Source organism: Hemibagrus wyckioides, linkage group LG03 (assembly GCF_019097595.1).
Source record: "Hemibagrus wyckioides isolate EC202008001 linkage group LG03, SWU_Hwy_1.0, whole genome shotgun sequence".
NCBI lineage: Eukaryota > Metazoa > Chordata > Actinopteri > Siluriformes > Bagridae > Hemibagrus > Hemibagrus wyckioides.
In genome coordinates this window covers 12,105,209-12,119,717 of record NC_080712.1, presented here as the reverse complement: position 1 = coordinate 12,119,717, position 14,509 = coordinate 12,105,209, and the positions used below count along the sequence as shown (strand labels likewise).

Here is a 14,509-nt window from a genome sequence, read left to right as displayed (position 1 = left end):
GTCAGAGCAACAGTAGGAAATCATGGGTATCTGTGAGATGAGGAAGGCAGTTTGCCCTGGCTGATTGTGAAAGCTCCATTCGTCCTTATGAATCAGGGTATCTGATCTGGTCAGTCCTGGTGAAGCTGTTCCCCTCTGTGCCCATCAGTCTTTGTGTAGGTGTGTCCCCTGTGCCCATCAGTCTTTGTGTAGGTGTGTCCCCTGTGCCCATCAGTCTTTGTGTAGGTGTGTCCCCTGTGCCCATCAGTCTTTGTGTAGGTGTGTCCCCTGTGCCCATCAGTCTTTGTGTAGGTGTGTCCCCTGTGCCCATCAGTCTTTGTGTAGGTGTGTCCCCTGTGCCCATCAGTCTTTGTGTAGGTGTGTCCCCTGTGCCCATCAGTCTTTGTGTAGGTGTGTCCCCTGTGCCCATCAGTCTTTGTGTAGGTGTGTCCCCTGTGCCCATCAGTCCCTGTGATGGTGTTCCCTCTGTGCCCATCAGTCCCTGTGATGGTGTTCCCTCTGTGCCCATCAGTCCCTGTGATGGTGTGCCCCTTCTGCTGATCAGTCCCTGTGATGGTGTGCCCCTTCTGCTGATCAGTCCCTGTGATGGTGTGCCCCCTGTGCCCATCAGTCCCTGTGATGGTGTGCCCCTTCTGCTGATCAGTCCCTGTGATGGTGTGCCCCCTGTGCCCATCAGTCCCTGTGATGGTGTTCCCCCCTGTGCCCATCAGTCCCTGTGATGGTGTTCCCCCCTGTGCCCATCAGTCCCTGTGATGGTGTGCACCCTGTGCCCATCAGTCCCTGTGATGGTGTGCACCCTGTGCCCATCAGTCCCTGTGATGGTGTGCACCCTGTGCCCATCAGTCCCTGTGATGGTGTGCACCCTGTGCCCATCAGTCCCTGTGATGGTGTGCACCCTGTGCCCATCAGTCCTTGTGATGGTGTGCCCCTTCTGCTGATCAGTCCCTGTGATGGTGTGCCCCCTGTGCCCATCAGTCCCTGTGATGGTGTGCCCCCTGTGCCCATCAGTCCCTGTGATGGTGTGCCCCCTGTGCCCATCAGTCCCTGTGATGGTGTGCCCCCTGTGCCCATCAGTCCCTGTGATGGTGTGCCCCCTGTGCCCATCAGTCCCTGTGATGGTGTGCCCCCTGTGCCCATCAGTCCCTGTGATGGTGTGCCCCCTGTGCCCATCAGTCCCTGTGATGGTGTGTCCCCTGTGCCCATCAGTCCCTGTGATGGTGTGCACCCTGTGCCCATCAGTCCCTGTGATGGTGTGCACCCTGTGCCCATCAGTCCCTGTGATGGTGTGCACCCTGTGCCCATCAGTCCCTGTGATGGTGTGCCCCCTGTGCCCATCAGTCCCTGTGATGGTGTGCCCCCCTGTGCCCATCAGTCCCTGTGATGGTGTGCACCCTGTGCCCATCAGTCCCTGTGATGGTGTGTACCCTGTGCCCATCAGTCCCTGTGATGGTGTGCACCCTGTGCCCATCAGTCCCTGTGATGGTGTGTACCCTGTGCCCATCAGTCCCTGTGATGGTGTGCCCCCTGTGCCCATCAGTCCCTGTGATGGTGTGCCCCCTGTGCCCATCAGTCCCTGTGATGGTGTGCCCCCTGTGCCCATCAGTCCCTGTGATGGTGTGCCCCCTGTGCCCATCAGTCCCTGTGATGGTGTGCCCCCTGTGCCCATCAGTCCCTGTGATGGTGTGCCCCCTGTGCCCATCAGTCCCTGTGATGGTGTGCCCCCTGTGCCCATCAGTCCCTGTGATGGTATGCCTATTCTTGTGAAGTAGAAGTGTCCTTTGGCTGATTTTAATGTATATTTCTTTTGTAGGAGAAAAGGTACACACCTCTAATATAAATATTAAGTCAAACAATCATGTACCTTCTTAATAATTAACAAAGCTCAATCTGAGGGTCTCTTCGGTGTAGTCATGACTAAGCATTGTGTACAGGTAGGAACATAATGTATTCATTTTATTTGCCTGAATTGTATTTTTTTTCCTGTGTCTTTTATAGTGTCATGGCTTAGAGGATCTTTTAAGAGCAAAGCTCTGAGATTCTAGTGAAATTCCACCCTCATTGCTCGCATTCTCCAGTCATCTGCCAAGGACACCACTGTTGCTCTTCAGCCTACTCGTTATTGGTCAACTCCATCAGTGCTGGTGCACAGAGGCACGGACATCTGCAGTTACAAGTGCTTGTCCCAAAAGTGCTGCCAGGCTGTTTGAGAATGAACCGCTTTCACTTATTCACCATTATGCTGTTTGAAGTCTGCGTTCTACTGCTCCCTCTGACTAAAGGTAAGGACACTTTTTATTTATTTGTTTTAATTTTTTTTTATAAATAGATTGGCTCTGAGTCACTAGTAATGGATCAGGAGAATAAAATGTATTATAAAATATGCTGAGTTTGAACTCGCGCCAGTGACTGGCCTTTGTTAAAGTAGCAGATTAAAGCGGGAGAGTGTTGTAATGGCAGTGCTGTGTGCATTCACTGTGATTAGGTAGGTTTGACTGTAATGATATGATCTGTAATGCGTGATTAATATAGACATGTCCTTAGATCCCCAGCGGGGAGTATGAGAAGATGCATATCGTTCAGTCCTTTTCTAAAAGATAACTCGATTACGTTGGGACATCCCTCGGTTATTCGATTATCACATGATTCAAAAGCTATAAGCCAAACAGTCGCCAATGCAATTATTAGACTTTCATCTGTATACGTTCAAGTTTCACATCAATATAGTGTCTGAAACCAAATACTGTGATACTCTTTGCATCTTATTAAAGTGGCATAGCTGTTGTAAAGTCTGAGACACACTTTTATGCTTTAGTGTTTTTTTTTTTTTGTTTTTTTTTATGATGGTGCACAACTGATAACATTGTTTGCTAGAGGCCCATAAAGAGGACATGCTGTGCTGTTGCCTTTGGGAATGCACACTAGAACGCTCGCTAGTTACCACAAGATAAGCTGTTATGAAGCTGGCTGCTTGTAACTTGTTCAACTTGTAGTGATTTAGCCATTGTATATTTTACAAACGCTAACCAACCACCAACCAAGCTTGTGCTTTCATTCTGGACACTGTCGAAGTTTTTCTGAAAAATGTACTCATTTTCATAAATCTGATTCTAATCTACTTTAATCATTAAATCAAACGATCATTTTTCATTCTTAAATGTACTCAGTTAAGATAAATCAAATCTAATCTCATTTATCTTAATCTGTGCTTAAGCAATTCAATTAGGAGTTATTAGCTATGGCAAAAGTTATAACCATATATAACTAGGAGTAGCTTAAAATAGTATATATAATGACCACATCTAATGTCCACGTTTCTAGCAAATTCGAGAAAAGAAAGCGGGTCAGAAAGGTCGGTCAACATGGCCGGCGTATATGTCCTCGCTAAATAGATAGGGAGCCACGAACAGAGTGTGCCTTGCGCATAGGAGAAAAGAAAGCCATAACAGTCCGCAGATATGACAACAGTAAGAAACGAGACTCATATGACAGCATGAGGGTGCAAAACACCGTAGGCCCGTAAGCTGTGTATAAAAAAAAAGGAAAACACCATATATACTGTATTAAGATTACAGGGTGAAGAAGGTACAGGAGTTTAAGTCCTTGGGGTCAACAGTCCAGAGTAACGGAGAGTGTGGGAAAGAGGTAAAGAAGCGGGTGCAGGCAGGATGGAATGGGTGGAGAAAGATGTCGGGAGTTCTGTGTGATAGAAAATTTTCAGCGAGAATCAAGGGGACGGTGTACAGGACAGTGGTGAGACCGGCCATGCTGTATGGTTTAGAGACAGTGTCGCTGAGACAGAGACAGGAGTCAGAGCTGGAGGTAGCAGAGCTGAAGATGTTGAGGTTCTCTTTGGGAGTGACAGGATTAGGAACGAGGACATCAGAGGGACAGCTCATGTTGGACTTTGGGGGACAAAGTTAGGGAGGCCAGATTAAGATGGTTTGGACATGTTCAGAGGAGGGAGAGTGAGTATATTGGTAGGAGAATGTTGGACATGGAGCTGCCAGGCAGGAGGAAAAGAGGAAGGCCAAAGAGGAGGTATATGGATGTAATAAATGAGGATAGGAAGCTAGTGGGTGTAAGTGTTGAGGATGTAAAAGATAGGGATAGGTGGAGAGAGATGATTTGCTGTGGCGACCCCTGAAAGGAAAAGACGAAGAAGAAGAAGACTATATATTCTGTATAAAGAAGTGAATGACAGTCGATGTGGTGAAACTATGGCCTGATACGTGATAGTGCATTAAGTAAAAATTGGTTTACGTTAAAGTTAAGTAAGTTAAGGTAAACTGACCAAAAAGAACAGGCTACTGTAAATGAGAGAGCCATAACATCGATAAGAAGACCAAATAAGTTTAAACAACTAAGTCACAAGTAAGTAAGAAAATAAAGAATAGCATCCTCCCTTAAGAGTCGGAGAAAATAATTAAATTGTCAGGTAACTGCAATGATCCTCACAATACAATTATACAAGTGTATTGGATATTATAATAATAATAAATAAATTCCTGGCACCATTAGTAGTAACTAATATTAATATACGACACTAACACTTGTAATAATAAGGCGGAGCTCACTTGAACAGATATGATGAACAGCACTGTGTCTAACTTGAAGGTCAGCGATTGGTATCCACAGGGCCATCAGTTAAAATAAAGACAGACGGAAGGAGGGATTGTTTTTATAGGGTATAGTAATTCTCAGGAAACGAGTCAAAACAATCATGAGACATGTACGAGAGGTAAGGATGTCCATATAAATAGAGGGGATATTGTACAGGGGGTTGACTTGACCACGTCCGGCCTGATGCTGTGTATTTGAGTGCCGTTTTCTGTGTTATTTTTGTTAAGGATCATCTTGATGAAAATAAAGCTGGTTGCTTCAAGCTTGAGGAAATTTCTTTATTTTATTTTTATAGATTAGTGAAGTTTTTTTGTAAGTTTGGTAATAATAGGTAATTGGAGAAGACTTCAGAACCACCCAGTAGTGTGCCCACCCAGTAGGGGGACTCTGAGCTCCGACAACACGAGGCTGTTTATTTTAGTTCATTTGAGTGTGAAAGCTGTTATTTTGCTTCACCTGTGTAAACTGGTTTCACACGATTTGTGAAACCTGTCCACTCCCCAGGCTGCTCCTCAAATAACGTGATCATCATGTAATCTGGTAATTTTCACAATTACTAAATGGAATAATTTCTTATAGGCTTTGATTACTGAAAGTAGCTTTGATGGTAAACATGAATCTACCAGTCTAGAGCAAAACTAAAAGAAATACTAGAAATGATTTGGAGAGGAAAACGTGCGCATACCAGAGGTCATGCCGAAAGCTGCACATTTTCAAGTGTGAAAACTCTCTGTGCCACTAGAATATCCCTCAAGTCATGTTCACTGACTAATAAACCACATTTTTCTCCAAATCCCCCATCATTCACTCTAGAGGAAGCTGTTGGCCCCGATTGCTGTCGCTCTCTCTTCCTTTTTGCACATTGACTATTTCCTGTATAACACTGTGCGATTCGCTGCAGGGCATGGACATTTCCAGACCATTGTTCTCAGGAAATATTCACTCCTTAATGGTGTCACTCACTTTCAACTCACTTGATAATGAAAGTTTAGTCCTCATTCCATGAGTCCTGAATCAGGGATGTCCATGATACTGGTGCTGGACATACTGCCTGATGATTTTACAGAAATTCCATGATTAAATTTTGTCAAATATGGTGTAGCGGTGGAAAAATCCATCACCTGGAAAACAGATTTAATATTTTTGCGTGAAAGAATGTAATCAATTGAACAACAACATCGTAACTTTTATAATAATGGGTTGTGCTTTCCACCACTGTAACAAAATTTTTTCAAAAATTGCTGAGCCCCCTGGCTTTGCTTCACAAACCCCACATTGAGAGTTCTAGTTTTAGAGTACTCAAATGCTGTTTTTCCTCGCGTGTGTGTGTGTGTGTCTGGCAGTAAATGGAGAGGCTCGTTATGGGGGAAGGGTGTTGTGCCAGACCTCAGACTCCACCGTGACTGCAGCCGAATGAAGCCCACATGTGTTTGAGTGTGTGTGGTGTGTGTGTGTAGGCCGTGAGCTCAGACGTTTCCTGGCTCCATCCATCACAACCTCTAGCCAATCAAAGAACAGCCACTTGGCTCAAGTAAAATGTCTTCATTTCTGTCAGCATGACGAGCTCCACTGGCTTCCTGCTGTACAGAGATCCTGGCCTTGCTAAACTACAGCCTTTCACACACTGACAGTCACATTCAGAGCTGTCCTTGGTATTTAAACTGGTGCTCATTGTGTCCGCATACAAATTGAAATGAGCTGTACTGCATGACCTTAATAAAAGGAAGAAGGAAGATGTCCAGTATTCAAGAGCTCTATGACATAGATGCAAGAGGAAGCCAAGGAGGCTCTGCTTGTTTAAGGACAGTTCTGGGGTTGTGACTCAGTAGTGAGTGGGAGTTTGAGCTAGTGAGAGGAAACTTGGAGGCCTTTTTGGGGTTTTATTTAAGTTTTGGCTCATTAGATACCTTATCCAGGTTGTTCCTGACTCGAACTTTCCGCTCAGCTTTAGTGGCCGGGTCTGAACTAGAATCGTCAGCAGCAGAGGAGGGATTGCTTCAGCCTGGCATCAGGACCAGCCCACCTATTGTGTAAGGGTTGTTGGCTAGCTCGATTATAGAAGTAACCTAATTTACTTTCCCTGAGTGCTTATGTGAAGTCTAGACAGTCTAGCTGTACTTGTGCTGATGATTGTGCATACTCCAGATGCAGCACCTTGCAGATGCATGATTAGAACTCTGATTGTTTTTCTCTTACAATAACTACTGTTTACAATCCTCTTATTTTGCACAAATGCTGAACTATAGAAGATATACTGATCTGCGCTATTTTTTGTATCTATCCAGTAGTGTTGTCTGTTTGCACTGTCTTTTGTCTTGCTCTGTTTGCACGAGGTTGCACACAGTGCACTTTATGTGGCTAGGACAACTTTGTCCTTAGCTCTGTGTTATGTAGCTCTGTCATGTTTTGTGTAGCACCAAAAGGTCCTGGAGAAATGTTGTTTCATTTCTCTATGTACTGCATTAGCTACACCAATCAGACATAACATTATGACCACCTGCTTAATATTGTGTTGGTCCCCCTTTTACTGCCCTGACCCGTCATGCACTGTGTATTCTGACACCTTTCTATCAGAACCAGCATTAACTTCTTCAGCGATTTGAGCAACAGTAGCTCATCTATTGGATCGGATCACACGGGCCAGCCTTCGCTCCCTACGTGCATCAATGAGCCTTGGCCGCCCATGACCCTGTCGCCGGTTCACCACTGTTCCTTCCTTGGACCACTTTTGATAGATACTGACCACTGCAGACCGGGAACACCCCACAAGAGCTGCAGTTTTGGAGATGATCTGATCCAGTCGTCTAGCCATCACAATTTGGGCCCTTGTCAAACTCGCTCAAATCCTTATGCTTGTCCATTTTTCCTGCTTCTAACACATCAACTTTGAGGACAAAATGTTCACTTGCTGCCTAATATATCCCACCCACTAACAGGTGCCATGATGAGGAGATAATCAGTGTTATTAACTTCACCCGTCACTGCTCATAATGTAATGCCTGAACGGTGTATATATGGTTGAAATGACAATAAAAAGCTTCTTGACTTTTGAGATGGTTATCAGTGCATGTAAAGTTCTCAAGACAACATGATGGACCATTAATTTCTTCCTTCTTGTAGGTCTGTTATATATTAATGTCTTTTCACACCAACTAATTAAAAAAAAAGTGTGTTGGTCCAGCTGTGTGTTTATTAGACTGCTGCAATTTTATAATGATTTAATTGTTCCTGCACCTTTCACTCAGTGACACTTACCAAACCTGATGAGCTTTACACGTTTTGTGTAGGTGCTTCACAACTGACTCTCGGAATGCACTCGTGTTAGTTAGCACTCATAAGTGCCCCAGAGCAGTCTTTTCTGCCAGTTAATATGGGAGATATGGGAGCCAAGCCAACAGAATCTGGACTGATTTGCATCAGTGTCCAGAACTCTAGCTGCGTCCAAAATCACCTACTTTACACTATGCACTATGTACTCTAGTGTATGAATTTTTGAAGGGTAACTTGACACCGTTAGCTTTAGCAGAATGCAGCGAATTTTTACAGTGTTGAAAAATAAATTGCACAACTTGAGCTTAGTTAAAAGATATTTGTAAGTGTCTTTAGACATTTTGAAAAATGTTTTTCTCATCTAGCGTCAGTGCCTGGTAGCTCCACCCCCTCTTCAGCTACGTAAGCTAAGCTACGAGTGTTGAGTGCATGAAGTGCCCAACATTCCACATGTTGTTGTTTTTTCAGTCAAATAAGTTCATCGTCCAGGTACCTGAAGTGCACTTGTGAGAATTTTCAGTTTAAGCACACTGCTCACCCTATTTATACTACTGTCTTTTACTTTTGTAAATCCATTGTGTTTGAATTGTTCTGTATAAATAAACTGACTGCAGACTGCCAGTTCGCTCATGCAGAATTTGCATTAGGTAATGATTATTTAAGCTTATTGCACAAGGTGTCTACAAAACCATGGCACTTTTTATTGCTCTGCCATTGAGCTCTGACCATCACTGTGTGTGTGTGTGTGTGTGTGTGTGTGTGTGTGTGTGTGTGACCAGCATGCAAAGTTATAAAATGAGCTGAAGCACAACAGAGGCTCTTTTATCTCCCTCCGTCGCAATTTAATCACTGAGCCCTAATCAAATTAGCTCCATGAGTAGAATTCGACCAGAATTCCAGATCAGCAGCAGCAACACATGGATGTAGAAAGCCAGGGTGATTTAAAAAAAAAAAAAAGCAGACAGGCTAGTAATGACATCTGAGAGCAGAGTTTACCGGCGGAGCAGAGCGCCATGTTGCTATGCCTCCGAGCTCTTTATAGAGCCGCGTAGGGAGTGATTTGCTGTCTTACCGACATGTCTGGACTGGAAAGACTAGAGTGGAGTCATGCTCTAGAGGAAGTGCCTGCAGCAGTCTTACTTACACACACACACACACACACACACACATGCATGCACACATACAGAGCTAACAGAGCAGGAGGTGAGGTTTAGCTAAGCAGAATAGGACTCTCTGTGGTCATATGTAATATGGAGATGGACATGATTAAATATGAGGTCATGGAGGCTTTACTTTGTAGTGAAATCACAGCCGCTTAAAGGACAAGTTCATTATTAGGTTGATACACAGAGTCATTAATCACACTTTTGGGTGCTAAGGATTTAGCCAAATAAAACATAACTCCTCAAGAAATGGGTGCGATTTGATATTAATGAATGAGAAATTTGTTAAGAATGAATTTGTCTTGGATTCAGTAAGTGTATTAGCGCACTGTTATAGGTATTCAGCGTAGTGTGTTCCAGCGTTGCTGAATTCTCAGTTCTGATTCTGGTCAAAAATAATTGTTTAATCTTGCGTAAATGTGTAATCGTTTATGTAAGATTTCTGTAAGGAGATTTATTTTCCATTTTGGAAGGAGTCTCCAGTGTCGGTGCTTTGTAACAGTAGGTTTTTTTCAGGGTGTTGTGCTTTCTGTATGATGAGAAAAGAGATTGGTGTGGGAACAGCCATGTTATAACATGGTAAAAGGAACTCGTTTTGCAGAATTATAAATGTAAATATTATCAGATATAAACTTATGACCTGTGGTTTATTAATAAATGTGAAATGTATACAGCTGCTTTGGTATCGAAAGAATAAAACCCTTCTGAACCTGCTGTCACTTCAGGGTGTAGCAGTTTGTTGATAGTTTTCCTGTAAAAGCACTTCCTAAAGGTTTTTATTTTGTATGTCAAGTAGTTTTTGTCATCTTGGCCAGTCATTATTTATCATTTGTATAATTTAAAAACACTAATTGCACCTTAAAACCATTCAGTTTAGAATTGAAAAATTCAGTGTAAAATTAACATTTCCGGTGTCTGAAATGTATTGGGGAATTGTAGCCTTATGAATTTGTAATAACCTTTTCATATTAAATGTGCCAAAATAGCTGCTATGAGATCGCAAACCTTGCACAGAATATCTGACCAGATAGAGTATTTTGGCGCTGTGCTGCCCCCTGTTGGAAGAAATATTTATCTGACTGGTGACAGAAAAGGAGTGCGTGAAAAGAAAAGTGTGTGAAAACTGCTTGGTGTGTCCACACACACAACCCTAATTATTTGTTAAATAAAATGATTAAGGCCTGTGCTTGTTGTTTGCTGTGGTCAGCTAGATGTGCTCTGCTCTTGGTTCTACAGCTGGTCAGAACCCAGACCATGTGCTGCAGGGGGCCGGCGGCAAGTTCAGCTCAGACTCCAGAAGACCAGCCCCTGGTTCGACAGTGGAGCCCGAGGATGCCCCACGTTTCCTCAGCTGTTACTGCTCAGGCCACTGCCCAGAGGATGCCAAGAACAACACCTGCATGTGAGTGACGTCCACCCGGCTCGTTTTGAAAGATGCAAAAGATCTGGGTGGTATCTCTCATTTTGATGTGCTCTGTTGGTGTTACAGGACAAATGGTCAGTGCTTTGCCATCATTGAAGAAGATGAAAATGGAGAAGTGTTCTTAAGCTCTGGCTGCATGAAGTATGAAGGCTCCCATTTCCAGTGCAAGGTAAACCTACATGTTGTTTATTAACATGTCAAAGTTGACTCATGATGTAGCGCTATGTTAAACATTACCTTAAATCTGTTTCCCAGGATTCACAGTATGCCCAGGCAAGACGAACTATTGAGTGCTGTCAGTCTGACTTCTGTAATCATGATCTAAAGCCTGAACTTCCTCCACGAGAGCCAGGTGAGCTTCTGCCCCATTAGATATCATCAGGTAACCACTGAACACTTACTCACCTCAAAGCATAGCACTGCATCTGGGGCTGTGACAATAGGCAATTCTGCTGTTAGTGAATACTGGTGCCATGAAGGCATCTGCAGCAATGTTTAGGTCAAATTAACATACTCATGAATGCCAGGACACAAGCTTTCCAAGCAGAACCTCTCTGAGCAGAAAGTGACCCGGTTGCCGGCTCACCGGTTGTCCTTCCTTGGACCACTTTTGCTAGGTTCAAGCCACAGCATTTTGGAGAAGCAATCCAAGTCACTCTTTATGCTTGCCCAAATGTTCCTGCTTCCAACACTTTAGCCTTCATCTGACTTCACTTGTACATATCCCTTAATACAGCCTACTATATTACTCATAAGAGATGTAAATGTAACCTTGTCTCTAAACATGCTTTTAAAAGTCAAAGATTTATACTGTTGTGATTTTTGAAAACCCTGTTTATTTCTTCCTTTCAGAGGTATTTCTTGCCCCTCACTGGCTGGCCCTGCTCATCTCTGTTACTGTGTGTTGCTTTACTCTCGTCTGCATCACTGTGGTCTGTTACTACAGGTACGACTCTCATCTGACCAGTGTCCATCACATTAATCAGATTAAGCAGTGCGTGTTAAATAAAAAAAAGTTTTAGATTTTAAGATCGAAAGATAGCTGTGAAATCTTCATCCCTTCATGATCAGAAAAAAATGTAGAAAAAAATTACTGCAGACTAGAAATTCAAGTTTGAGAAATAATATGCCTGATCTATAAGAAAACAAACGCAGAAGAATATGCTTTGCAGCAGCATTATGTTAATTGAGTTAGCAATTATGTAGTTACAATTTATATAACGGACAATTGCTAAAGCATGATGCAATTATAGTGAGCAGTCAGAAGGCTTGTACTGAAAATGCACGTACCTTAACACAAGGTAGTTGATGCCCACATCCTGCTACTGCGGCAGCTTTTGTGGAACAGATGCTATGCAGATAAATTGAGTAACAATTGACCATTATACCTTTGATTTTGTTGCTGGCAGATTTTGTTTAGATGTGTCCTACTGCCCAGAAGATTTGATAAAGGCCAGTGAGATTGTGAGATTGAGGTCATTTGTTGTATCTCAGGTATAAGTGGCAAACGGAGAGGCAGCACTACCACAGAGACTTGGAGCAGGCTGAAGCCTTCATTCCTCCCGGAGAATCTATCAAAGACCTCATCTACCAGTCTCAGAGCTCAGGCAGTGGCTCTGGGCTCCCCCTGCTGGTGAGAAGCTTCAAATGCACCCTGTCATTATAAACCCAAAAAACTGGGATCGGTTACTGCACAATACTGTTGTTTTTAAACCAAGCCCTTTCTGTCTCTTTGCTCAGGTGCAGCGTACCATAGCCAAGCAGATCCAGACGGTGCGTTTGATTGGGAAAGGCCGCTGTGGTGAGGTGTGGTTGGCCCGGTGGAGAGGGGAGAAGGTGGCTGTGAAAGTGTTTTGCACTCGTGAAGAAGCCAGCTGGTTCAGAGAGACCGAGATCTACCAGACCGTGCTTATGAGACATGAAAATATTTTGTGTAGGTGTAGCCAATAAATTATTGGCCCAATTACTTTTTATTTATAATCATTATAAATTGAGCTGATGAAAAATCATTATAATTATCCATACCAGAGTTTAAATATTTTATTGTTTGGAATACACTTTCTTTAAGGAATATATTTCTCCCTCATATTTTTCCCACTGATTGACTCTGACAGGGTTAAGAAATGAGATCACTTGAAGGAATGCTGTTTAACATTTAGCACAGCTGTGAACAAAAACATTTTATTACTATAATCAGTGAATCATAGAGAGTTTGTTGTATTGTCACACAATGTAAGCTGACAGACATGACATAATGTCCCATTGTCCTTAATCTGGTCACAATCCCACATTATATGGATCCTGTCCAATCATATATCATACTGCATCCCCAACAGGCTTCATAGCAGCAGATATAAACGGTACAGGAGCCTCCTCCCAGATGTACCTCATCACAGACTACCATGAAAACGGCTCTCTGTACGATTACCTGAAGTTCACCACCCTGGACACCCAGGCCTTGCTGAAACTTGCCTACTCTACAGCATGCGGTCTGTGCCACCTTCACACCGAGATCTATGGCACACATGGCAAACCAGCCATCGCTCACCGGGATCTGAAGAGCAACAACATCCTTGTCAAGAGAAATGGCACCTGCTGCATCTCTGACCTGGGATTGGCTGTCAAATTTAACAGGTTCCTTTATTCATCCACCTTCAGCCTGGCATGTTTAAGGCTTAGAAGATTCAGAAGTGAGCGCTAGTTTAAGAAAGCTCAGCCTTTGAATAAATCTCCAGTGGTCCTATGTCAGTTGCTTTTTAGATGTAAGAGACAGTATCGATGTCTGCATAGCAACGGATACGTTACCGTCAGTGATGCCTAATAAATATAAGGAACATTCTTGTAATTGTGAATCGGTCTGATAAGGGACAAGAAGTTATATAACAGCATTGTTGGTGCATATTGTCCTCAGACATTTTTTATCAATGATCAGTTGAGACATTACTGAACATCTGTTTATTTTAAATCTAATCTTTCTGCTTTTCTTGCGTCTCAGAGACAGTAATGAAGTTGACATCCCTCTGAGCACGCGTACAGGAACCCGGCGCTACATGGCTCCAGAGGTCCTCGCCGAAAGCCTGAACAAGAACCACTTCCACGCCTACATCATGGCCGACATATACAGCTACGGGTTGGTTTTGTGGGAGATGGCGAGACGCTGCATCACAGGAGGTATGGATTCAAAAAATCAAGTCACATGGTAGATATTAAAATTTGCTGAAACTAGTGATCTCTTGCATTCGTTTTTTTAGGGAGATAAACCGTGAAATTCACATAACAGCTCTAAGTCATCTTTATCTGATTTCTACATGTTCATTTGCAACAAGGTTTAGAAGTAAATGAGCTTTCCTTAGTGAGAACAGCACTGTTCCTTGCTTGCATTTGCACTGTACAGTAAACATAGACTATATTCTAGCTGATGTTAAACAGAAGACTTAATAAGAGGGCATATTAATGAACTTTGTACACAAGATTTCATACTTCAAGCCTGTTTTTGATGTGATCACGATGCCACGAGAAGGGTCATTTTTGCTAATTAACCTCATTCGTTTAAAGAATGTGTAATGAATGCATGTGTAACGCTGTATTCTATAAATGTTTTAGTAATAACTAAAATTCCTTTTAAGAGTAGACGTTTTACAGATAAGTAAATTGGTCTGGATCTGGACCTAAAAAGGTTCCTGGAATTGCAGCTCGAGACCTAACATCAGCCCTGATTCCTGAAAGTTATTAAGTTCCTATGAGCTGAACAGCTAGTTATTGATGTATTAGAACTAGTTAACAAATGGAAGGAATTATCTTAAAGATGTTCCTTAATACTATAAACAGTTAAAATGAGGTGTTATTCTTTACTTAATTAAAACTGGCAAACTGCTGTAGTATCTAAACATTGCAGGGTTGTTAACAATAACTGCACTGTGGATCAGATCATGTCAGACCACACTGGTGGTGTTTATTTTTCAGCATGTGCCAAGTGTATTATTCTTTAAACAGTATGACTTGTCATGTCATGAAGCTCCATTCTTACCTGTTT

General features: G+C 42.9%; 1 protein-coding gene across 1 annotated transcript in view; it reads left to right on the top strand.

The window, feature by feature from the left end:
• bmpr1aa (bone morphogenetic protein receptor, type IAa) overlaps positions 1-14,509 on the top strand; it is a 35,311-nt gene that overhangs the window by 18,748 nt on the left and 2,054 nt on the right. Inside the window, exons 3-11 of the mRNA XM_058386836.1 lie at positions 1,996-2,279; positions 10,290-10,455; positions 10,543-10,645; positions 10,732-10,828; positions 11,329-11,422; positions 11,971-12,109; positions 12,217-12,409; positions 12,813-13,110; positions 13,472-13,647. Of these exons, the coding sequence (XP_058242819.1) occupies positions 2,210-2,279; positions 10,290-10,455; positions 10,543-10,645; positions 10,732-10,828; positions 11,329-11,422; positions 11,971-12,109; positions 12,217-12,409; positions 12,813-13,110; positions 13,472-13,647 (1,336 nt within the window). The 5' untranslated portion in view covers positions 1,996-2,209. The remainder of the gene's footprint in view (positions 1-1,995; positions 2,280-10,289; positions 10,456-10,542; positions 10,646-10,731; positions 10,829-11,328; positions 11,423-11,970; positions 12,110-12,216; positions 12,410-12,812; positions 13,111-13,471; positions 13,648-14,509) is intronic.